This window comes from Sturnira hondurensis, unplaced genomic scaffold (assembly GCF_014824575.4).
Source record: "Sturnira hondurensis isolate 20B ecotype Veracruz unplaced genomic scaffold, ASM1482457v3 Scaffold0017436, whole genome shotgun sequence".
Classification (NCBI taxonomy): domain Eukaryota; kingdom Metazoa; phylum Chordata; class Mammalia; order Chiroptera; family Phyllostomidae; genus Sturnira; species Sturnira hondurensis.
Window position 1 is genome coordinate 15,313,649 of NW_028090067.1, and position 25,694 is coordinate 15,339,342.

General features: G+C 47.4%; 1 protein-coding gene and 1 pseudogene across 14 annotated transcripts in view; both read right to left on the reverse strand.

The window, feature by feature from the left end:
• RBFOX2 (RNA binding fox-1 homolog 2) overlaps positions 1 to 4,253 on the reverse strand; it is a 255,262-nt gene extending 251,009 nt beyond the window's left edge. For 6 of the 14 annotated variants that reach the window (XM_037068246.1, XM_037068241.1, XM_037068243.1 and 3 more), the window contains exon 1: positions 3,688 to 4,251. In XM_037068246.1, coding sequence (XP_036924141.1) covers positions 3,688 to 3,879 — 192 coding nt within the window. In that variant the 5' untranslated portion in view covers positions 3,880 to 4,251. Of the gene's footprint in view, positions 1 to 3,687 lie in introns of all 14 variants that reach the window. The other 8 variants (XM_037068247.1, XM_037068242.1, XM_037068249.1 and 5 more) reach the window with 3 other exon arrangements.
• A 7,712-nt stretch (positions 4,254 to 11,965) lies between these two features.
• Positions 11,966 to 12,219, reverse strand: LOC119002445 (cytochrome c oxidase subunit 7B2, mitochondrial-like; annotated as a pseudogene).
• Between the last annotated feature and the right edge of the window lie 13,475 nt (positions 12,220 to 25,694).

Below are 25,694 nucleotides of genomic sequence, written 5' to 3' on the forward strand. Positions count from 1 at the left end.
AGGGACAATACATGTGATGCATAATTAAGTATCAGTGTAAAGCAGCTAAGGGAAGGCTGTGGCTGTTGTGAACTAAATTGTCAGGAGGCTTCCCAGAAGGAGCTATGACCTCAGAAAAACCCTATTTGTGTTAAGCTGCAAGGAAAAAAACAAAACACATGCTTTAAGACAAACTCATACGTAGAGGAGGCCATGTTGCAATGGAAGCAGAGACTGGCTGGCGTGATACAGTCACCAGCCAAAGAGCTACCACCAGCTAAGGAGCCAAGGGATGCGGGCAGCCTGCAGGCACTGGAAGCGCCAACAAATGGATTTTCCCCCGGAGTCCCCAGAAGCAACCAGTCTGCTGACATCTTAACTTTAGATCTGTGAGATTGATTTTGGACTTTTTTTTAATGATTAGGAAGTAATGAGGTTTTTTTTTTCTTTCAGGATTTTACTTACTTATTTTTAGAGAGAAGGGAAGGGAAAAGAGAAAGAGAGGGAGAGAAGCAGAGAAGCATCAATGCATGGCTGCCTCTCCCATGCCCCCTACTGAGGACCTGGCCCACAACCCAGGCATGTGCTCTGACTGGGAATCAAACTGGCGACCCTTTGGTTCGCAGGCCGGTGCTCAACGACTGAGCCACACCAGCCAAGGCTGATTTTGGACTTCTGATCTCCAGATTTCTAAGGTAATAAATTTCTGTTTTCCTAAAAATAAATAAATAAGTAAAAATAAAATAAGCCCATACACCAAAAAGCTCAGTTACACTAAGATTTTTAATGTGCATACTTACAAATAGCCTACAGACATTTCTACACCACTGATACCCTCTCCTAAGGTTCCAAACCCCTGCTCTCTCTGCTCCAGCTACAGGGGTCTCTACCCACAACATTAATGAGGCAGCTGGTGCCCTAGCTTCAGAAGCTGCAACTGCCTCAGTACCCACAGTTTCTCTCTTGAGCCCTCTTCCCTCGAATATCTGAAAGGCCCATTCCCTCACTCCATTCAAAGGCCACCCATCCAAGAAGCCTCCTCTGACCATCTTCTTCATCACTCTCTACCCCTTTACCTGCTTTATTTTGCTTCTTAGCACTTACCACCACCTAATAGCTGTTGAGTTCTTTACTGTCTGCCTCTTTCAATTAGAATATACATTCCATAGGGGCAGGGTTCTTAGTCTACTACCATATCTCCTAGGCTCTAAAACAGGGCCTGGCACATAGCAGTTGCACAATAAGCATTATTGCTTATTCATAAGCAATAAGCAAATGAATATTAAATATTCTATAATTATTCTCAGAATGATACAAGAACATCCTAGAAGTGAAGGTCACCTAGGCTTAATTTTACCTTTTCATGAATATTATTTCTCTTTTACTCCCAATCACACCTCAAATTTCACCTCCCCATAAAGCCTTCCTTGACCATTCCAGGGGAAATAACCATCTCCATCTTCTGGACCCAGAGGCACAAATAACCAGCATACTTTGTCTCTAAATCATGCAACGCCTTTGATACGCATCTACTCTGCTGTATCTCTATTCCTATTCCTCAGAACTTACACTTATATATAAATCATTTATACATAAACTTTTTAAAACTTTCACCCATATTGCCTCCTCTCCTAAATTGTAAGCACCAAGTACCTTACAATCAGAGAACTTGATGTATTTTTTAGATGGTAAGTCAGAAATCATCTTGTATAAACACTTTATTTTACAAGTAAGGAAACAGAAGCCCCAAAAGAAGGGGTTTTCCCACAACCACAAAGCCAGTCAGGGGACTAAATCACCAATGAACACCTGTGACTAGGTGTGTTGGAACTACAACAATGAAACTGCATATAGTGAAAAATACACAAATGCACAGATTTTTCTGTGCATTTGTAGGATAATTCTAAGTTTCCAATTTTTACCCAAAGGACCTAATCCACTCCTTCCTCTGAATACCCCAAAGTCCCTATGCACCGCTTTGCTTCCAAATACTAGTGTCCTTAGCCAATTGGAAGGCAACCAGCAAATAATGGGCCCCAGGAGTAACGGGAGGAGTCTGTTAACTATGATTGACAGAGACAACAAATGAATACAGACATACACAGGTTATATGCGCACACCAGGCAGAACTCACTCACCAGCACCAACATGAAGTCTTCCCTCCCTACCATCCAATATTAACCCACCTCACCTAAAGTCTCCCCAGATTCTTCTGTATTTTTTCCATGGCCCCAAGCTTTTACTTCTCACAAACCCTCTACCTGACAGAGTTCTAATGGAGAACAAAATCAGGCACACAAAAGAATTCAAAAATAAACATGAAGAGGATCACTTTACCCAAATCAACAGAAGTACCCGAGTAGCCCTGGCAAAGGAGACCAAGATGTACACAGCAAACATGCCAGGCTGAACCAGGGCTGCATGGCTCACACAGGAAGTCAGGCAGAGCCTTGGAAAGCAGGAGCAGAGCACAGGAAGTCTTTCAGCACTGCAGAGATTTCCAAGAGTGGTGTAATGGAGAGAGCACAGCAAGAGGAATTCGAAGACTGGGCTTTCAGTTCTAGTTTTACTACCAGCTACGGGCCTTGGGGGAGGTACCAGACTTATTTGGACTTTGGAGTCCTCATCTATAAAATGAGGTGGTTAAAACACCTCATTTAGGGACTTGAATCCACTCCAAAAAGAAAAATAAACAAATAACTATCGACTCTTTCCCACCAAAAAAATGCATGTAAACTGCTATTCTGCAAAACAGTATCCCGAGTCTATCCAGGTTAAGAACCCCTAGAAAATGTCTCTGGTCCCTTCTAATATTCTATGATTCTAAGACAATCAGACAGATGTCTAAACAATTGCTAGTAAGCAACCACTCACCACTCCATAGCAACTATTTACTGAACAAAGACCAAATCCTAATACAACTCAGAATCCAGTCTTCTGATAGCCCTGCAAATTTTTTTTATATCCGAGAACATTAAAGAGCCAGTCGATGCTTTAGCTATGTAAGACGCAACTGGCAAAATGCAGGAGGGACATGTCCTGGTCTCCCTTCAGACCCACTAGCTAGCGCCACAAAGTTAATGCGATTGAGCACCACGCTGTCCCCACAACACTACCAAACTCCTTGTACTTCTCACACTCCTTGTGTATGTAACTCAGTCAACCCACAAACTAAGCCACATCCCCTTTGGACTCTCGAGGAGTTTTCTCGCTTTTCATTCCTCTCCTTTATATGCCACACCCCTTCCACACCCCAGTGTGTGTCGAGGGCTTCCAAAAAGGTATTCCTTCATTGTGTGTGTGTGGGGGGGGGTTCCCACCACTGTCCCCTCGTCCTCGACTCAGTCCAGTGGCTCTCTTAAACAGGATCTCCTGGCTTCCACTCCACCTCAAGGAACTATGGAAGGGTTTGAAGAAATGGAACCCATCTCAACCATGTTCGATTTCCCCCCAAAACCTATCCACGCGTCGTGTCCCCTCATCCCCTCAGAAATCGGGATCCTTGTGGGCACACTAGGGTCCTCCTGCACCCTTCGCCTCCCAGCCGGAGCTCGCGCTACCTTTCAACCAGGCCCCGAACGGCCCCCTCCCACTTCCAAGCCAGGATCCCTGGGGTCCACCCCGCTCCAAGCCCCGGGAGCCCCAGGCCGCCCTCCCGGCCCCGCGCCGCACCCCCGCCGTAACGGGGCGCCCGTCCCGCGCGGTCACCTGCATCCCGCCGCCGTCGTCGGCGGCGGCCTCCGCCTCCTCCGTGCGCGGCCGCTTGCTCAGGCCGGGCTCGGCTCCGTCTCCACCGCCTCCAGGCACCGGCAGCTCCAGCTCCGACTCCCGCTTCATCCCACGGGCAGCGGCGCCGGGCCCGAGCTGAAGCGGCTGCTGCGGCTGGGCGCCTTCCGCCATCCGCCCGCGCCCCCCTCGCCTCCGGGAGCCGGGCGACCCGCGACAGGCCACCTCCCCCTGGGCCTCGGCCCCGACAGTCGCGACAGGCAGGCGCGCGCCTGCCCCCGCCCCCGCGTGCGTGCGTGCGTGCGCGCGCGCGGGCCCACTGCCCCTCGGCGACTGGCGGTCGTCGATCCCCAGGTCCTCGGCTCCAGACGGCTGGCGGGTCGCGACGCGCACTCGTTCGCACCGCCACGCGCACACGCAACCCCCGGCCTGGCCGCCGCGGGCCCCGCCTCTCGCACTCACGGAGCTTGCCCGCCGGCTCGCGCCCTCTCCCTCACACTGTCCCTCACCACACGCCGGGCCGAGGGAGGAAGGGGGCGGTCCGGGCTCCCGAAGCGTGGGGAGGGGTGTTTATTTGGGGGGAGGAGGGGCTCGAAGCAGGAACGAGCTGACTGGCCGGGATCATCCGACCCGCCACAGTGGCAGCACCGGGAAGGCGGGGAGAGAAAGAAGGAGGGAGGGACTGGGATCTGGGACTCCAGCCCGCGCGGGAGGCTGTGGCTGGGGGTGGGGCGGAGAGGGCGGGGCGGGGGTAGCGACCGAGCCAGCGGGGCGGGGCCAGAGCCCCTCGGCAATCTCCGTCTCCTCCGTTCCGGGAGCCCGAGGGAAGCCGGGAAGAGATCGGGAAAGTTCGGGAGTCTCCGGTACTGGCGAGGGATTGTACTGGAGGACCGGCACTACTGGAATTCCAGCCAGCGCGGAGGGGGCGGTGTCGTCTTTTATAAGGGCGGGGCCACAGCCTAGGACAGGCGGAGCTTGAGAGGCCCCAGGGCGTGGTTGGTTTCTAGAGAGGAAAGGGCACTCTGTGGGAGCGGGCACCGTTGCTCGCTCCAGGTCCCGCAAAAGAATGGGAATCTACAGTTGGAAGATCCAGGAATGAAGTCCCCACTGCATGGCTCTCTCTCATTTTGAAAAGTTTTTACTCTGATCATCATAATTATTATTGTCACATTTCTGATCATCTTAGTAATACCTGATGGTTGTAAGAGCTTCACGGTTTGCACCATGCATTCACAGATCCGTTTTGAAACTGGTGGTGTTAGGCAGAGCACATACCAGGAACTACTTAACACTGATGATGAATGTGAAGCTTGCAACTAAAAAGAAGCAAATCCAGATCTCAGGACACTAAATCATATTCTGTTTCTGTACTCCTTGCTGCAGTGTAATACTTTATTATCAACTTCTTACAGTTAGAGATATTTCTGCAAAACCTTCTTTCTCTTAACAGATCGTAAGGACCAAGAGGGCATCTATTTTCTCTGGCTTCCATATTGTGCCCTGTACATTATAGGGGATACAATGATGTTGCATGAACGACCGGAATTCTACTTGAACAAGTTACTTCATCTCTTTGGACGTTTGATTCATTATTTGTAAAATGGAGAAATGGTTTACATCAGTGGTTTGCAACCAAGGGCGATTTTTGCCCCTTCCCCTCTCCCCCAGGACATTTGTCAACATGTGGAGATAGATTTGGTTGTTACAACAGGCCATCTAGTGGATAGAGGCCAGGTATATTGTTCACCGTCCTGTGATGAACAGGGCAGTCCTCACAACAGTTGTCCAGCCAAAAATGTCAGTAGTGCTGAGGTTGAGAAACCCTGAATTAGATGATTTCTAAAATCATTTTCAGATGGGTCTATGATTTGACCTTTGAACTTGGATGTAACCTGGCTAGGGCTGGAACAGTACAATGGTAAAGGTCCTCGCTTTAGAGTCGGACCAACCAGGGTTTGAAACCAGGCTTTAGCAACTGTTGCCCATGTGATGTTGAACCAGTGATTACTTAAGAATTTCTATATAGAAGGAGTTTAGACGGAAGGATTTGTCTTCAAGCCTGGTCCTAATAGCAAGCGCATTTTTTTTTAACCTGGGCTGTGTCATAGATCAATAAAAATAGCCAAGTTTTAGCTCTGCCGCTTACAGGTCGTGATACCTTTCGAAAACTGCTTAGCCTCTCTATGCCCATTTCTTCGTCCAATAATTAGGATGATATTATCTTCCTGAAAGGATTATTGTGAGGACTTAACAAGTTACCACACATTAAGGACTCAAACAGATTGGCCTATTGTAACCACTCGATAAAAGTTACTTATTGTTATGATTACCATTATCATTTTATTCACATTTTAAATAAGAGTGAGAAAAGTGTTCATTGTTGAGATAAAAAATATCATTATCACTACTGTTGGATTTTTTAAAATTATATAAGGTCGCTTGAGTGGGGCCACTGGAGAGTAAGATGGCCAGAGTCCCCAAGTCACCCTCAGGGGCAGCCACTGTGTTGAGCCAGTCCTTTATGTTCACTAAGCCTCGAGTTCCTTGCTTGTAAGGTGACCATAGTCATGATGTTGTCCTAAAAATTAAATGAGACAAAATAAAGCGCTGAGCACAGAGTCTAACGTATCGTAACTGCTTAATAAGTGAATAAGTAAATATGTATCATCACACATTGCTACTTGGGCCATCAAGTTGGAAGTCCAAGTGCCCGCAAGCTTGTTCTTGAACTAAATTAGACAGGTTCAACCTAAGTAAGGGGTCTCCAGTTGGCAGTACCCCATAGCAGATGAGGCTTAATCCTGTGCAAGTGAGCACAAATAGTACGGCTTTGAAGAAAAATCAGAATGTCTCCTGCTGGCCTATGGTACCACAATGGTTTTGTTTGTTTGTTTGTTTTTTAACCAAATACTGGAGTCTAAATAATGCTAGGTCCTTCCTGGACTGCTCCATGACCCAGCAAGAAATGAGATTTGGGATCAGTCTGCTTGTGACTAAAATTGTTATTCAAGTATTTCCCCAATAAACAGAGCAATGAGGTATAGGAACGTTTGAATGACTGGGCAGAACAAAGAGAAACTGGATCCTGCCCTGTAAATAAACAGTAAGCGTAGGGCTAGTGGGGTAGAAGAGGAACCTCTAAACAGTTGAAGAGGCCGAAATGCACCCACCACAGCACAAAGGCCAGGACCATTTCTTTCACGTACCTACCTCTGCAGCTACCCCTGTGGGGACAGGTGATCATAAAATATGACAGAGAGAGAAGAAATTAAGGAATATTTTCCTAGTAAGAATTTTACCTGCAGAAACTACTGAAGTCCTAACATTTATTCATTCATCCATTCTACAAACTATGAGCAAGAGTCTGGAATACCAAGAAGAATAAAATCAGTTCCTAGTACCCTGGCTGGTATAGCTCAGTGGATTGAACACAGACTGTGAATCAAGGAGTCACCAGTTCGATTCCCAGTGAGGGCACATGCCTGGGTTGCGGGCCAGGTCCCTGGTACAAGGCGCACGAGAGGCAACCACACATTGATGATCCTCTCCTTCTCATTCTCCTTCTCTTCACCTCTCTCTAAAAATGAGTAAATAAAATCTTTTTTAAAAAATTAGTTCCTGGTATCAAGGAGCTCTCAGTCTGGAAAAGAGGGGGAACAAATAAAAAAAGCAGTTACGATCAATCAGGATATGGAGGTCATCTCTCACAGTGATCAAGAGCATGGACTCATATCAAACAGGCACAGGTCTCAATCTGACTTGGCCATATATTTGACCCTGAACGAGATCCTGAGCATCTCTGAGGCCCAGTTTCTTCATTTATGTGGCAGGCACTGGTAGTTTCCAACCCAATGTCCATTCTCCTCTTGTTCTTCACTAGCAAAACCCCAGTTTTGTTTGTGGCAGAAATCTTCCTAGCTTAGAGGGAGGAAACTGTCTCAGGCTCCCTGACAGTTAAGGGTGACCACATAACACAGCCCTGGCCATCAAGATGTAGATAGAGAATAACATCACTTCCCAATAATAAGACAAAATCACAAAAAGAAAAGGCTCTTTGCCCTTCATCCTTTGCCCTTTCACCTTTACCCTTCCTCCTGCTCAGAACACAGATCGGAGGAACAGCATTCATCTTGTCTCCACTGCAACCAAAGCTACATGCTAAGAAAGGTATTGTGTAGCCATACCACCAGCCCTAGCCCCTCTCCCTTTAATTTATTGGTATTTGAGCAAATTAAGCTCCATTTGGTTAAGCCACCATGGACAAGTTTTTACAAGCAGCCAAACTCAACTCTTAACTAATACAATCTGTGAACAGAGGACAATAAATTATCTCTCCCTGCAGGGTTCTTTTGAGCGTTAAATAATGCATGCACAGCACTTAGCATGATATCTGGCTCTAGACACACTCGATAATGGTAACTTAGACCCTTTTACTACTATTATTACTCCTGTTATCCTTATTAATGTAACTATTATATGTGCCAAAAGCTATAGGAGCGTATAGCTTCTATAGGAGCACATAACTCCCCCTGCCTGGGGAAGAGAAGACAAACTACACTGAGAATGATGTGTTTGATCTGGGTCTTTAGAAATGAGGAGTTTCCCAGGATATCATTTCTACTAAAAAGTGAACAGATCCTTGCGTGCCTGCAAGGGCTTACAGGGAGCTCAGCACTGTTCACCAGGAGAAAACTCTGATAGGATACAGCACTGGCCTTGGGGTCCGAGGACCAGAATGGAGTTGGGACTAGCTGTGGTCCTCATAGTGAGGCGGAGAAAGATAAGTGGGTGTCCAAACACCTAGCCACAGGGCTGCTGTGGACGCACGGGAAAGAAAAGATCTTACGAAAGATCTATTCAAACACCATTTCTTGTTAACCCAAGTTACCTGTGCTCTGGTTACCTGACAGCCGTCAGACATCCTGGTGATGTGCTCTCTCTATTTGATAAGCTCTTTCGGACCGTGAATGCTTTCTTAGTCCCTTCCTTGATTTTTGTGTCCCTAGCAGCAAGCACAGAGCTTGACACAAAAGATGTGGCTATTCCAACAACCCTAGAAATATTCGAAAACGCAGTCTGAGACCTCACACTCCCGCTGGAAGAACAGATAAAGACCCAGAGCAGAGCAGATGACCTTAGCTTGCTGTCTTAACCATGAACTCTTCTAAATAAAGACAGAGTTCTCGGGGCCAGGATCCTTCCCCCAAATTTATCATCTCTCTAATCAGAGAGAGAAGAGTAGATATAAATAGAAGACAGCACTTTCTACTCCAAAGCTTTCTTTTCCCAGAAGAGAAAGGCAGAGAATACCCTTGATAATTCATGGGCCAGAGGAAGTAGAAGCGACTCCTGCCATGCGGCTGGCGGACCTGGGAGCCAATACAAAGCCTAATGAGAAACTGAGTTCAGCAAAAGAGGAATGTGTGGTGTTTAAGCCTCATTAGTACTGTAAAACCAGCCTTTCGACACAAGCCCCACTATTAACTTTGGCCTCACTTCCCTACCCACCTCTGCTCGTGGCATTATCGAACCTGGGTTTTTCCTATGGGCCAGAACCTTGCCAGCCCTTCTGCCCTTCACATAATGTGTTTGTCTGGTTTCTATTTCTGTAGTTTGATGAAGGATGATAGCAGGGTATTGAGTTGTTTTTCATTTAGTGCCGTCGCCGCCCTCACCCTGCCCCCTACCCCCACCCTGTTCTCAAGTCAAGTTTTCATTGTCTGTTTTGGGCCTCCTCCTAGGTTTTTATTGCTTCCTTACAGAGGAGGGAAGGCATTTTTTTTAAATTTTCCAGGCCCCGGCATATATAAGCTCATGTATCCATCTTTTCCACAAAGAATGACGGGGTTTTGAAATTGGAAGTGGCCTCAGAGGAAAAGGCAGGAGAGGTTCAGCTGTTCGCCGAGCCCCTAACAGGAACCAGGCCCAGAAACAGGCCCTTTCTTCTGCACTTACAGCCCACGGCACACCTGCGAGGTAGGCAGCGTTCGGTCTCCCTTTACAGATGAAACAACTGAGCCCCAGAGACATGAAACAAGTCTCAAGGTCACACGGAATGGCGGCTAACAACAGAACGTCCCCTACTCCAAGTTCATTCACTGCCCCTCCCATGCTTCCCCATGCTACGTGGACTTTTTAGGGTGTTTTATTTCACGTGGGTACAAATCTCCTAAGGAAGAAGGAACAAAAAAAATTCCAACTTCTTATTCTCTGAAACAACTTAGCTCTCCCGACCCTGCTTACCCTCTGGGGCAGCAGCTCCTAGATCTTTGCTGAATCAAGGCGTTGGGGTTTCGTTTACCCTGCCAGCGCCTGCCCACGTGTCTTTCTCCAGGCCCCAGGCTGGCTGTCAAATCCATCCTAACTGACCTCCATCCACTAAGCTGTCCTATCTGCTCCTCAGTCATCGATTTACCCAGAGTACACCTCGCCCAAGGCCATGTCAGGAAAGGCTCTGTCTTCAGGGCCTCACGACTCTGGGAAGCGCATAGGAAAACCCCGGCTGCGGGGCATCTCTGAGCGGCTGTCTCTGAACCCTGGCGTGTACACACCCTGAGGCATTCCTATTCCTCAAGCTCTTAGTAGAGGGAAACACTGCAAATGCGCGCCCCGCCCCCCAAGGCTTCCAATGGGAGGCAAGACACAGACTTCTCCTCCTAGAGCTCTGTCTCCCACTCTCCCCACCCCCCAGGCTCCATCTACAAGGAGGCAGCGGGCAGGGGTCCCCCAGAGGCCCCCACAAGGCTCCAGCTCTTATTCACTCTCTCCCTCTCTTCAGCCCTTGCCACATTGCCCCACGTTTGCTGGGGTGGGGGGAATGCAAGACTGGTCCCGACTGACACTGTTTCTGGCAAAAATCTCTAAATTTTGTAGGGTGTGGGTGTGATGACCAGGGTCATGCAGGGTTGAGACCGGTAGTTCAAAAGACCAGGCTTTTGAAACACAGAGATTTCCTCTCAAGCCATGTGTTTCAAAGTCTACTTGGCAATTCAGAAGCTCAGTCCCACCCGGCTGGATACTCAGTTAGAGCACCGTCCCCATATGCCAAGGTTGCGGGCTGAGATCCCCATCACGGCAGGTACAAGGGTAACCAGTGAATGCAGGAACATGTGGAGAAACACAAGTCAATGTTTCTCTCTCTCTCTCTCTCTCTTTCAAATCAATTTTTTTAAAGCTCAATCTCTTTGTATTTCCACTGTTACAGTTTTAACCCTGAAAGGGAAGACGGGGGGAGTGGATGACACCTGGAAGGGAGAGTGTACCTTAATATTTCTGTGGCAAAGATCATGTCTGTACCGTCTCCTCCTCCTGCAAACATGGAGAGACAGTTCTCAGCCTTCCTGGCAGTTAAAACGGGGATGATGTGACAACATGTGGCCAATGGGACGTGGGTGAAAGTAATAGAGAGGACTTACAGGCCCAGCCGCTGAAACCTTCCTGCCCATCCTCCAGCCCTCTCGTCCCGCCTCCCCCCAGCAGCAGCTGGGGAGACCGTGAGCTACAGATGAGAGGGCAGGAGCCTGGATGGCTGAGTCACTGTGGAGGAGAGCTGCCCTGGAAGCTGCACCAAATGGGCCCTGCTGGCAACAGACCACCGTGTGAGCGGGAAGTGAAACTTGATTGTGTGAAGCCGCTGAGGTTTAGGGGTGTGTGTGTGTGTGTGTGTGTGTGTGTGTGTAACAGCAGTTTATGTTACTTACTCTGACTGATAACTACCTAAATATAGTTCTAGCTCATAATCAATGCACAAAAGGTCAGGGATTTGGAATCAGAAGTTTGATCATTTTGATAAAAACTTATGAAATGGAAGGTGTATAAAATGACACCAATGCTAAGAAAACACTAAGGATTATCTCTGGACAATATTCAATGCTTGATGCTGAAGGAGAGTCATGGGGGAAAAAGCAAGAGTGGTATGTCAAATCCTGCCACCAGCCAGCCCGGCACAATCCCTGGTGTAGCGAGAGACCTAATAAGAAATGACCGACTGAATGAGAAACCCAGTAACCTATCAGCTCTGGTTAAATCCAGGACACTGACTTTTTTTTTAACTCTACTTTCAAATAGTTGTTATTTATAATCCCCTATAATCTACACCCAAGGCATTACAATTGCCTTGCTCCCAGCACTTATAAAGACTACTTTCAATAACTTTTAAAAGTTTCAAATGCATTTTAATTTTTTAATTATGCTATATTTAAATGAGCAGCAGAATGCGTAAGTGACAGGTTGATTTTGAAACAATTCTGTATTACAGCAACTACGATGGTTGCTCATCATTCCACCCTTTTCGGGTGGGTGGGCCAACAGTAGACAGGGTCTATTCTATTCCAATCTGTTGGTTGCAAATATCCATGCAATAACGCGGGAAGTGGTTCCACTGGCCAGCACAACGTTACCATATTTGTCATGAAAATCTGGGGAGTGTTTTCTATGGCTCGGTCTTGCCCTAATTTACTGAATGCTTCAGATCTTGAGGCTACTTAATATATTTCTAGCCAAGGGAAACATCATGAAGGTGCGCTAGGACTGCAGTGGCTGGGCTGTTCCCTTGTAAACAGACAGTGCTTGAGGCTGGAAAGTCTAAGCACTAGGTGCTGGCTGATTCAGTTCCTGATGAGAGCCATATTCCTGGCTTGCAGACTATACTGCCTGTGTCCTCACATGTCAGAGAGAAAGAGAGGGGAAGAGAAGAGAAAGGATGGGAAGGGGAGGGGAGGGGAGAGAAGAGCAAGACAGCTCTCAGGACCTTTACTATTTTAGGTTTTATGGGGAGGAGCAAAGGAGGTAGAGATAAGGGGGGAGTGAAGGGGGTGGAAAGAGAGAGAGAGAGAGAGAGAAGGGGAAAGTGAGAGGCAAGGTGGAAATAATTCTGCAGAAGGCATTTGCCTTTACCTATTCCAACTTTTGTGACTTAAAACAGTGCTTCTCAGCCAGAAGCCTCTGTGATTTTGCCATCCACATGCTCACAAACATACAAAAGTAAGGTTATAACTCCTATTTATTATTGATGTTAACATCCAAAATGAAGCTGAGCGTGGAAACTGAGAGGCAGGCAGAAGGTAATAAACTGGAAAAAGCCAATCTACCCCTAAGCCATGGAATCATGCAGGAAGAGTTCTGGGGTTTGAAGGGGCTCAATTAATACCACCTTCTCTTCCCTATCAAGTCAGGAACCAATTTAGAGACAGACACCAGAGACACAGAGAGGAAGTCAAAATGTTTGATTTATTATTGATGATCACTAGGTTTGAGTGTGCAGCCAAAAGGATCCGCTATGAGCCTCCACCCTTGGGTTAGACCAACTCAACTACCAAGCCACTAGCATAGCTGGAAAACTGCAGATTGCCCCAAAAGGGGATCAGTCCTTCCTACACGGCAGAGAGTTCATCAGAAATGCCCCTCTCAGAGTCAAGCAGATTTGGAGGAAGAGTAAGAAAGGAGCTGAGCCAAGCCATGTCCAGTTCTTCTTCCCAAATGACCCATCAGATAAGTCACCTCTCCTGTTAATCAGCTACGGTATGTGGCAAGACCAAACACCTTCAAGTTCTCATGGCTCACAGCCACAAAGATTTCTTGTTTACATGTCTGGTATGTGCCATCTCTTCACGCGGGTACTCAGGTTGATAGGCTGGTCCATAACTTGGTCATTACAGCCATATCTCGTTTTTGTTTGTTTGTTTGTTTTACTTTATTGTGCTTCACAGATACATTTTTTTAATTATTATAAATTGAAGGTTTGTGGCAACCCTGCTTTGCACAAATCTATTGGTGCTATTTCTCCGACAGCATTTGCTTACCTCATGTCTCTACCACATTTCAGTACTTCTTGCAACATTTCAAACTTTCTCCTTGCTATTACGTGTGTTATGGCAATCTGTGACCAGTGATCTCTGGTATTACTATTGTCATTGTGTTGGGGCACCATGAGTCATGTCCACCTGAGGCAATGAACTTAATCCATAAATGTTGTGTCTCCTGACTGCCGATGACCAGCCATTTTCCTGTCTCTGTCACTCAGATTCCCTGAGACACAATAATATTGAGATTGTAATAACCCTACAGGGTCGAGGGGTCTCTAGGGGTTCAAGTGAAAGGAAGAATTGCACATCTCTGACTCTAAATCAAAAGCTAGAAAGAATTAAGTTTAATGAGGGAGATATGCTGAAGACCAAAACTAGGCCTCTTGAGCTGAGCAGTTAGACAAGTTGTGAATGCAAAGGAATACCTCTTAAAAGAAATGAAAAATGTGACTCCAGTGAACACACAAATGATAAGAAGGCAAAACAGCCTTATTGCTGATATGGAGAAAGTTTTTAATGACCTGGATAGAAGATCAATCAGCCACAACATTCTCTTAAACCAAAGCCTAATCCAGAGCAAGGCCTTAACTCTTCAATTCTATGAAGACGGAGGGAAACCGCAAAAGGAAAGTTGGAAGCTAACAGGGGTTTAAGGAAAGAAGCTGTCTCCACAACACACAAGCAAGTGCTGATGGAGAAGCTGCGTCAAGCTTCCAGAAGATCTAGCGAAGATAGTAAGTAAGGTGGCTACACTAAATGACAGATTTTGTTAATGTAGGTGAAGCAACCTTCTGTTGGAAGATGACGCCATCTAGAACTTTCACAGTTGGAGGGGAGAAGCCAATGCCTGGCTTTAAAGCATCAAAGGACAGGCTGACTCTCGTTTTAGAGGCTAATGAAGCTGGGAACTTGAAGTGGAAGCCAACGTTTGTTGACCTTTCTGAAAATCCTTAAGGACAATGCTAAAGCTACTCTTCCCATTCTCTCTGACTGGAACAACAAAGCCTGAATGATAGCTCATCATGGTTTATTAAATATACGAGCCCACTGTTGAGAACTACTGCTCAGAAGCAAAGACTCCTTTCGAAGTATTACTGCTTGTTGACAATGCACCTGGTCACCCAAGAGCTCTGAGGCAGATGTACAATGAGATTAATGTTGTTCTCGTGCTTCGGACACAGCATTCATTCTGCAGCACATGCATGGATCAAGGAGTGGTTTTACTTCTAAGTCTTGGTATTAAGTAAGTACATTTCATAAGGTTCTAGATGCCAAAGATGGATCTGGGCGAAGTAAACTGAAAAACTCTGGAAAGGATTCACCATCTAGATGCCATTAAGAACATTTGTAATTCATGGAAAGAGTTCAAAATAGCAATGCCAACACAACGAAAGAAGTAGTTTCCAGCTCTCATGAATGACTTCAGGTAGAGTGTGACTGCAGATGTGGTGGAAATAGCAAAAGAACTAGGAGTGTAATGGAGCCTGGACATGTGACTGAGTTGCTGCAGTCTTATGATGAAACTTTAATGGATAAGGAGTTGCTTCTTATGGATGAGCAAAGTGTTTTCTTGAGATGAAATCTGCCCCTGGTAAAGATGCTGTGAAGACTGTTGAAATGACAACAAAGAATTGAGAATATTACATAAACTTAGTTGGTGAAGCAGTAACAGGGTTTGAGAGGGCTGACTCCAATTTTGAAAGAAGTTCTCCTGTGGGTAAATGCTATCAAACAGCATTGCACACTACAAAGTAGTTGTTCAAGAAAGGAGGAGTCCATCAGTGCCTCACACTTCATTGTTGCCTTGTTTTAAGAACTGGCCAGAGCCACTCCAGCCTTCAGCAGCCACCACCCTGATTGGTCAGTAGCCATCAACATGGAGGGAACACTGCCTCCTGACCCAGGCTCAGATGATGGTTACAATGTTTTAGAAAAAAACATTTTTAGGTTAAGATATATACATTTTTAGACATAAAGATTTCACACACCTAGCAGACTTCAGTACCATGCAAACATAACTTTTATATGCATGGGAAACCAAAATATCTGTGCAACACGCTTTATCGTGACATTCACTTTACTGCAGTGGTGCACAGCAAAACCACGGCATCTCCACCGAGGGACGTGCGTGCTGGTCTGTGGCAGAGGGAAAGGAGGGAGGGTAGACACACCTGTGTTCCTTCATTCCACGGGCCAAAGCAAGTTACATGGCCAAGCCTGGCCTCAACGGGGTGGAGGTGTTTAAACCTCCTGAAGGGAGAGGCAATGAATAGTTTTAAATAATAACACAACAATCTATGACATTCCTTCATCCAGAAGGAAAATAAAAATATGGGATTCACTTTTCCCAATCTGTACCCAAAGGCCCAAAGGGGAGCGACAGCAGGTGCTGCTCTTGCCGCGTGAACATCACCTTGTCCTATCGTGGAAGTCATCCATGCGTTCTGCAGACAGTTCCCACATGTTCCACACATGTCCCCTGTTTCCTAACCTGGACACCAGCCAGAAGGGCTTTCTCTGGCTACAGGAGCACGTGTGGCCGTGGAGCAAATGATTCCAGGAGCACCCCCAGGTACACCCCTTGGCCAAGGAGGGAGAGAAGTTGGCACTCAGTAGAACAACTCTGAGGTATTTCTACACAGTCAGAGGACCCACAATGGGAGTGAGCCAAGGTGACCTACAGTGATAACTGGCTCGTATGAATGTACCTTTTCCACCCTCCCCACTCTGCTTGCGGGGCTCACACCCAGATGAAACGCTGCACTCAAACCCCTGGGTCAGGGACTGTGGTGAAGAAACCCAGCTGCAAAAGGGACGGACGCTCCTCCTATCAAAGCCCTACTTCCTGGTCGCCCATCATTCTCCATCGACTCTCCTTCTGCCGCTCAGACCCACAGCAGAGAGCAGATGGTGTGGGTACAAAATTCATCTTAAATAATAACCAACACTTCCTTTTGGCTGGAACTGGCATCTTCTAGGAATTGCCCCAAATGACCAACACAGAGGCACTACTCTGGGCTGGCTCTCTAGGCCTTTTAGGAAACATGGAGTTGTTCCTTTCGCCCACAGACAGGCAGACCCACGAGACAGGTGATGTTGTGAACATCAAGACGATGGGCCTCATTCAAAAGGAACGTCCCCCAAGTGTTCCCAGGGCAAGCCTGGAAGAGTCCCCATGCCTGCCCAACATGCCATTGGCAGTGCAGTAAACAAACAAGTTAAGGGCAAGATTCTTGCGGAGAGAATTGGGGTATCCCTTGGGCACGTTTAAGCACCCTAAGAGCTGAGGTGGCCCCTTGAAATGGATGGCGGGAAAAGGGTCAGAAAAAGAAGAAAGCCGAAGAGAAAGGCACTTGGATTCAACTGAAGCACCAGCCTGCTTCCCCCGGAGAAGCGCACTGTGCGAGAGCAACAGAGAGGCCCCCGGGGCACTGGGACCCCTTCCCTATGCATGTCACGGCACCATAGGTATAAAAATAATTGAACAGATAGATGGACAACCTCTGGCCCTAAAGAAGAAAAGTAAATAAAAATAGCTAACATTTATATACTAAACATCTTCCCAGACTGAACCTCATTATTTAATTCTTGAAATGGCCACATGAGGTTAGTACCATCATAATGCCTGTTTTATAGATGAGGAAACTGAGGCTCAGAGAGGAGTCTCCTCCAGGCACTGACTCTGGCCCTCCAGTGCCAGCTCCCCTACACTCATGCGAGGTCTCTGGCCTCTTGTCAAACCCCCTTGACTTTGCGGCCATCTCAGCCAGTGTTAGCCGGTCTCCACCTTAGACATCTTGGTGCCTCTTTCTTTCCAGCCTATAATTTAGGGTTTTTAAATTGTCCCCTTGTATCCATTGTCATGCCTCATACACAGCTCATTCATACTCAACAAATGTACCGCGACTGCTAAGTAGCAGGATCATTGTAGGCACAATGGTTGCCGGCAGCGGGAATACGACAGTGAAGAGGACAGACCAGCCCTGGCCGGTGTGGCTCAGTGGACTGAGTGCTGGCCTGTGAACCGAAAGGTCACTGGTTTGATTCCCAGTCAGGGCACATGTCTGGGATGTGGGCCAGGTCCCCAGGTGGGGGCATGTGAGAGGCAACCAATCGATTGATTCCCCTCTCTCTAAAAATAATAAATTAATTAAATCTTAAAAAAAAAAAAGAAGACAGACCCACTGCCTGTCCTCACAGAGTTTGCCTCTGGTGCGGAGATGGGGAGACAAACGTTTGGCAGCCACGAGTGCTCCTCAGAGAGTCAGAAGACAGCGGCGGGGTTGAGGAGGACTGGGTGGCTATTTTCAGTTTTAATCTTTTTTTTTGTTGTTCCTTCTTTTTCGCTTTGTTGCCCTTGTTTGTTTCGGGGGTGTTATTTTTCCCTGGGAAGGCAGGGAAGGCTTCTTCTCTGAGAGGGTTACTGTTTTTTTGTCCTCACCCAAGGACATGCATATTGATTCTGAGAGAGGGGAAGGCGGGGAGGGAGAGCAGGAGAGCGACACCGACGCTAGAGAGAAACATCCATTGATTGCCTCTTGTACGTGCCCCAGCCAGGCACCGAAACCTCAACCTAGGCACGTGCCCCGACAGGGAACCGAACCCATGACCTTTTGTTTCACTGAACGAGGCTCCAACCAACTGAGCCACACTGCCTAGAGCTGAGATGGTCATTTGTAAGCTAAGAGCTGAATAACAAGATCATGCCAGCCATGGAAAGAAGTGGGGAAAGAACATTCTCCCCGCAGAGAGCAGCATATGGGAGGGCCTCAAGGGAGTTCTGCCTTGAAGAGATGAAACCACGGGTGTTAGTAACAATGCCGGCCTTCAGGTGGTGCGCATCTTCTCTTAAAGGCCGGCGCACTGGAGTCCCGCGGCCTCCAGAAGGTGGCCTCCCAGCTTGAGCTCTCATAAGCCCTCCTCACTCCCTCACCCATTTTAGCTTATTCTTTCTCAACACGGCGTGGAATCTGGAATCTGCTCCGACTCCCCGCCTCAGTGGGATGAACTGCTTCTTCACGGCTCCACGGCGGCGGCGCACGCCAGCGCCCGGCCCCGCTTTTCGCATTAGCTCTCTGCCTGCCTCCTGGGCTAGGAGCTCCTTGGGGGCTGGAATCTCTCTCTCTCCCTACCTACCCGCCTGCCTACCTGTCGTTATATCTGTCCCTGTCTCTCCCTCTCCCCTTCACTCCCTCCCCCAACTCCAGGCTTTGGGAAGGCACACGACACACAGCACGCGTGTCACATGAGGCTAAGTGAAGAACCCCTGCAGGTCCATCGGGTCCGTTAACCTTGCTCCGTGAGGCCTTTCCCGGTGCCTCCTTCTGCCCACTCTCGTCTGCCCCCGAGCACCCTGCGACAGTTCCGGTTACGCACCCGGCACAGTTACTCATTAACCTTGCTTTCTTCCCCTCCAAATCCACATCAAGGGTGGCAAACCCAAAGGGCCACAGGTCCAGGCAGGGGACATGACTGGTTAACAAGCAAAGGCAACAAGGAAGCCAAAGGCAACGTCATTTGCATGCAATGCTGGAACTTTGGATTTTTATGTGAAATCCTCAGATGTTTGGAAAAGTGAAATCAGCCCTCCAGGGTAGGGATCTCATTTTACTCATGACGTCTCTCACACGAGACCTGACAAACAACACTGGCTCAGGAGTTCTTGGTGAACGAGTAAAGCGAACTTTTCGGAACTGACTAGATCGCCTCTTCTCCCTGCAGTCCACCTGAGACTTAAATTGTTACCACGCGGCTTGGCCAAAGCTGGAGTCCCCGTGAAAAGTAGGGGCACTCGGTTTTCTTTGTCACATCATGCTGTGACATTCCAGTGTGACATGTCCTTACAGCTCCTCCAACCCAAATGACCCCAGTGGCCCTGGGGTTTCTGGGCAGGAGGTCAAATGTCCCAAGAGCAGGCTGATTTCCACAGGGGCCCAGCCGGGTTCACGCACTGCTCAGACAGACCGCTACGACTAAGTGCTTAGGAGCCAGAAAGGCGGCACTGAAGTTGGCGGAAGCGTAGCCTCCCCCGGGACGTGTGCAGCCCCTGCTAGCACAGCCCTGCTGAGCAGAGGAAACTAGAAAGGGGGTTGGAAAGCCACCCACCCAGGGTCACGTGATTTGTGGGCCCAAGACATCTCCCCTCTCCCTGCTTTCTTTGGCTTGGCTCAGAAGGAAGCCACACGGCCTCACCTCTCATCGTTTCTGAGGCCGTGCCCAGTCTCTGCCACACACACCCAGTGCGTCATCACGCCCTCCAGACCGCTTCCCAGAGCGGGCTGGCTGTGTTCTCCTCCTGGACTAACCCCAGGGCTGCTGCCGTTGCAGGGTTTCTCGAGAAACATGGAATCAGGCTGAACACAAACATTCTACTACCGGAAGCACGAGGGGCGCCTGGGAGACGTGGGAGTCCGGGGGAGGGACTGGGTCCTTTTCTACTTTTGTATCGCCACCAGCAGCTAGCAGAGGGCTTTCTAGCTAAGTCCGTATTTGCTGGGCAGCGCCCGCTGTGCGCTGGGCATTGTTCTAAACAGTGGATCTCAACGTAGAACCTGGGTGCTCCTGGCAGCCCCCGAGGCCCTTTGGGGGTCAAAAACATGTTCCCAGCGACACTACCTGCCACTGCCTGTTTGCGCTCCCATTCTCTTATGAGGATACGGTGGCGTGGTCCAGAGACAACATGCGTCTGCTAGCTTATAGAATGTGGGCTTGGGATTTCTGTGTTTTGAAAATGTCTCGGTTTCAATTTCGAATATGGTTGATATCAGTAGATATCTCAGTACGATCCACATTACCAGAGAGGTTTGGGGAAGTCTTCAATAATATTTAAAAGCATGAAAGGGGTCCTGAAACAAAAAAGTTTGAGCACCACTATTCTGGAGGATGTGAGAAGCTAATAAAGGCTCTATTACAGGGGGGAGGGGGAGCAGGTTAAGGGGAGTTCAAAGGGCCTGAGGACAGGAGGCAGGTGATGGAGGCAGAGGTGGGGGGGCAGCTTGCTGGACCACACAGGGTGATACAAGTCGGCCTGACTGAGCAAAAAACGTACACAGCAAACAGATCTCTGACTTGCCATTTGAAATGCCCCTATTTATCCTAAACTTAAAATTTTTACTGTGAACGGAATCCTAAGCATACAAAAATCTATGGTTATGTGTGTACCACTTTTTTAAAAAAATTGGTTAAGAAAAAAGGCTACTTCGCTGCGAACCACCCGATTGCGGTTCGATTCCCAGTCAGGGCACATGCCTGGGTTGCAGGCCAGTTCCCAGCAGGGGACCCACGAGAGGCAACCATACATTGATATTTCTCTCCTCTCCTTCCCTTCCTCTCTAAAAGATAAATAAATAAAAAATATTTTTAAAATATTAAAAAAAAAGAAAAAAGGCTACTTCGGGTAGCGTTAGCATCCCATGTGCGCCGCTCCAAGACAGCGACACCCTGCTCTCCAAGAAAAGCCCAGTTCTGAATTTGCGGTGAAGGATTCCCTGGCGCCTCTTTGCAGTTTACCATCTGCATTTAGATGTGTGTGTATCCATAAATGACGTGTTATTTAGTCTTGAATAACCAAGAAGCAAACCCAAACCACTGCGAGAAAGGGACAATATTGCTGCTAACAGATTTTCTCTCCCAGGAGAAAATGAACAGGACAGACTGGGGGATCCCCGAGTGGCCCCAGCTGTTTTATAAGGGTTGTTTCCGCAGAAGTCAGTGGGTGCCATCAGAGCGTCTGAAAGGGCTGCAGGGTGAGCCCCATACTACCCTCTGGAAGAAATGCCTTCTTGGGGAGAGGGCTACTCTGTACTATCTTTGTTTGGGGGTCCTGTTCTGCCTTTGGGCATCATGACCTGTCTCTAGGTCGTGGGAATGGGTTGAAGCTGAACACATTTAGAGCTGAAGCAATGTAGGGCACCCTTGGGAGAGCAGGACTCCACAAGCACCTGGTAAAGGCAAGTCAGACCTAGAAAGGAGTCAGGGGTCCACCTCCCTGGCATCCTCTTCCCTGAGCTAGGATCCCAGTGACAATGCCCCAAAACATGTGTCTATATGCTGAGGCCCAGGACGCCCTCTAAACTGGCTGAACAGGTCACCTTGCATCTGGGGCACCACTGGCCCTCTCTCCGGTTCAGTGATTGACATTCTTTGTTTAGGTGGAACTTGATTGTCCCCAGCAGAGGGAGGACAATTGCTGAGAAATGCTGCACAGGAAAGTACTTTGGGGTTTTGGATATCTAAACATGTTTTTATCAAACTTTCATAGCCATTTAGTCCTTTGGCTGAGAGTAGAATTCTAGATTAAAGATTATTTTCATTCAGACTTTTGAAAGCATGGGGGCATCTTCTAGCCCTCGGTGTTGCTATGAGAAGTCTGGAGATGTTCGGATTTTCTCTCTCTCTCTCTCTTTCTGGAATACTATAGAATCTTCCTTCTTTCCCTCAGTGCTCTAAGACTGCAGCAAGGTGACTGGCTTAGGGTCTATTTTTAGGCATCAAACTGGGCATTTGGCTCTTTTAGGTTGGGAACTTGCATTCTGCAGAATTTCTTGTGTGTTTCACTGGTGACTTCCTCCCCTGGAACCCCTATTATTCTGGTGTTGGGCCTCCCGCTCTGGACTTCCAATTATCCTTTTCTTCCTATTTGCAATTTCTTTGTCTTTTTGTGATTTTTAAGATGTGTTATCAACTGATCTTCCAACTTCCTGCATCGCCTCTGTGTCCTCCAGGTGGCTTTTATCTTGTTTGTTGTGGTCCCTGTTCCACGTTCAAGGCTTCCCCCAGATGTGAACTATTCCTTAGCTCTACGGTCAATGAAAAACTAAAAAGCTAAATGGAAGCTTTTAGTACATGGAGGACTGTCCACTTGGAGCTTCCAAGTAGGATTCTCTGGAGACCTATTTGTTAGAAAACCCAGGATGTCAGTGTTTTAAAATATTTCCTTTAAGCTAGACATCTTCCACTCCATCCCTGGAAGGTAAAGGTTTGGTTGCCAGAGTTCCGGAACCAAGCAGAGGGGTGAGGACTGGAGGAGCAGGGGTGTCCTGTTTCCACATTCAGTATTAAAACACGTATGGTTTCTTTATCCCCGTTTTCTGGGCCATACCCATGTCCTTGACTACACCCAGAGAAGCTCTGCTTCACCCCCTCTTGAGAATAATCTTCCAGACTTCTCCGTGTGGGGGGAGGACCGGCTTCAGGGGAGTGTAGAGAGGGAGTGGGGATTTGGATCCGATTGCTTCCTAAATAGCTCATCTAGTTCTTCGTGTTGTAGCACCACCCTCCACCCCCGGCCCTCCCACCCCCCCACCCCCATGCCCTTTGCTCACAGAGGCCTTGGGCTGCCAGGGTCTCCGCTGTACAAATTCGGTTTGTGCTCGGCCCTCCCCACAGCTGCTCTGGACTCAGCTTTCCCAGGCCTGCCAGATTAGTCACCCTGTCGTTCTCCTCTTGCGGCTGTGGTTTTTTCTCATCCTGTTTTCTCAACATTGTGGGTTTCTGTTTTCCAAAAGTCCCTCTTCCAGAAGTTTTAGGGTTCAGGAAGGAGCAAAATTAGATACACACACTCACTCTGTTACTGTAACCTGAACACTACCCTAAAATCCTGGGCCCCAATCTGCTCCTTAAATGCCTGTGGCTCTGCTGGAATCTGGGAACCTACCATGTTTAGGCCATGGTACTCATCCTCATGGATGTCGGTTAAGCACAAGAGGTGGACATACTCGAGGGAACCAAATACTAGTCCACAATCCTTGAGGGTCAAACTTGGATTTTGGAAAGATAATATGAGGCATACACCATTATTGCCACAGCGCGCCAACGGAGCCTGCTGCAGCACGAGCGAATGAGGGATATGTACATGGCTGCGGGGAAACTTACGAGTATTCACAGTAAGTAGCCTTACAAAAAAAGACCATAAATAGTCTTATACCCATTCAGGGAAGGTTTTTTTAAAAATGTATTTATCTTTAGAGGGGAAGGGAAGAGGGAGAGAAACATCAATGTACGGTTGCCTCTTGTAGGCCCCCTGCTGGGAATTGGCCTGCAACCCAGGCATGTGCCTTAACTGGGAATTGAACTGCAATCCTCTGGTTTGCAGGCCTGCGCTCAATCCACTGAGCTACACCAGCCAGGGCAGGGAAGGTTTTAAAACCAAATAATTTAACAAAAAGTCCAGTTTTCAGCTTGGGGATTCTGAGTTGTTCATCAGGCCCTGTAAACCTCTACAACACATTAAGTTTATAAGTGAAGTTTATACAAAGTACTGTGGGTGTAGACTGGAAGGCTTCAAGGAGGAGGTGATATTTGAGCTGGACCTTGAAGAATGAATAGGAGTTCACCAGAAAGGAAAAGCAGTTGTACGAAGTCCTCCAGGTCAAAAATATGCTCAGAGTGAGCAGCTCAAAAAAGGCCCAGAGGTTTGAAGCAGGAAAAAAGGTCACTTGCTTTCCTGCTCCTGGAAAATGTGAGCAACTAGGCAGCCTGGTTTCGGTTCTAGAGCCAGGACTCTTCCCATAGGGTGAGTCCACTCTTTCCAGCTAAAACTTGAACTTGAGTAGGGATAGAATGGTGTGAGATCTGGAGCTGGGGAGGTTGGCAGGGGCAGGTGGTAGAGAGCTGGCTGGGCTGCAGCAAGAAGTTTGGGCCTCACCCTGTAGGACAGCATTTCTCTAAGTGTGGTCCCCAAACCCTTTCAAGGAGGTCAAGAGGTCAAAAACATTATCACATCACGCATTTGCTTTTTAAAAACTCTGTTGACATACACAATAACACAAAAGCAAAGTTGAGTAAAGCCACTGGCACCTAAGCAGGAATCAACCTGGACAGGTAGGTGGTCATTTATGCTTAACCACCAGGGGCTTGCATTTTCTTTAAAAAGCTTGCTTTACTTAAGAACATCCTTGAAGATCTCCTCCCCATGTTCATTGCAGTGTTATTTACAATCGCCAAGATATGGAAGCAACCCAAGTGCCCATCAGCACATGAGTGGATAAAAAAGTGGTGGTACAGCCCCAGCTGGTGTAGCTCAGTGGATTGAGCGCGGGCCTACAAACCAAAGGATCGCAGTTCAATTCCCAGTCAGGGCACATGCCTGGGTTGCAGGCCAGGTCCCCAGTGTGGGGGCACGTGAGAGGCAACCATACATTGATATTTCTCTCCTTCTCTCCTTCCTCTCTAAAGATAAATAAATAAAATCTTTTTTAAAAAGTAGTGGTACATATATACAAAGGAATATTACTTGGCCATTAAAAGAATGACATTTTACCATTTGCTACAGCATGGATGGACCCAGAGTGTATTATGCTCAGTGAAATAAGTCAGACAGAGAAAGACAGATACCCTATCATTTCACTTATATGTGGAATCTAATAAAGAAATAAATGAACAAACAAAATTGAAAAGACTCATAGACACGGGAAGTAGATTAATGATCGCCAGAGGGGAGGGAGGTTGGAGGATTGTCTGAGAAAGGTGAAGGGTTAAGATGTACAGATTGATAGTTACAGAACAGTCGCAGGGGTGTGAAGTCAATAATGTTGTAATAACTGTGTGCGGGGCCAGGTGGGTACTGGAAATATTGGGGGGAATCACTGTGTAAAGTACATGATTCTCTAACCACTACGCTGTACACCTGAAACTTATCAAAATAATACTGGATGTCACCTATAATTGAAAATAAAAATTTTAAAGTACTGTTAAATAAGTGTTATCAATGAAAAAAATATGTCCTTCATGAAACAGTAAACTTATCATGTTTATTTGCCCTTGACCCTGAAGCACATGACTTTCTAATGTTCTAATGTTCGGTGTGAATGAATGGGAAGCACGTACAAAGCGATTCTGCTCAGTCCGGAAGTGCCTGGTGGTCACCAGGAAAAGCAGCTTCTCAATTGTTTCAGTTACAGGTGAAACCAACTGTTTTTCATGGAACAGCATTTTCACTCGAAAGAACAACTGCTAAAAAATATATGGTTACTCAAATGTGGGCATTGTATTGAAAATGAACACAGTGAGCCTGTCACTTCGAGGAAATCTGCTCGCAGTTATTTGTTGCCTGTAAAATGCGAGGTTTTGAGCAGGAACTAAAATGTTGGAAATTTCACACCATGGATTTGACAGCTTCTCACTACTGAAAGATTTTTTTCTGATGAGATCAATGACAATAGCAATAGTAATATTAACTAATGAGAT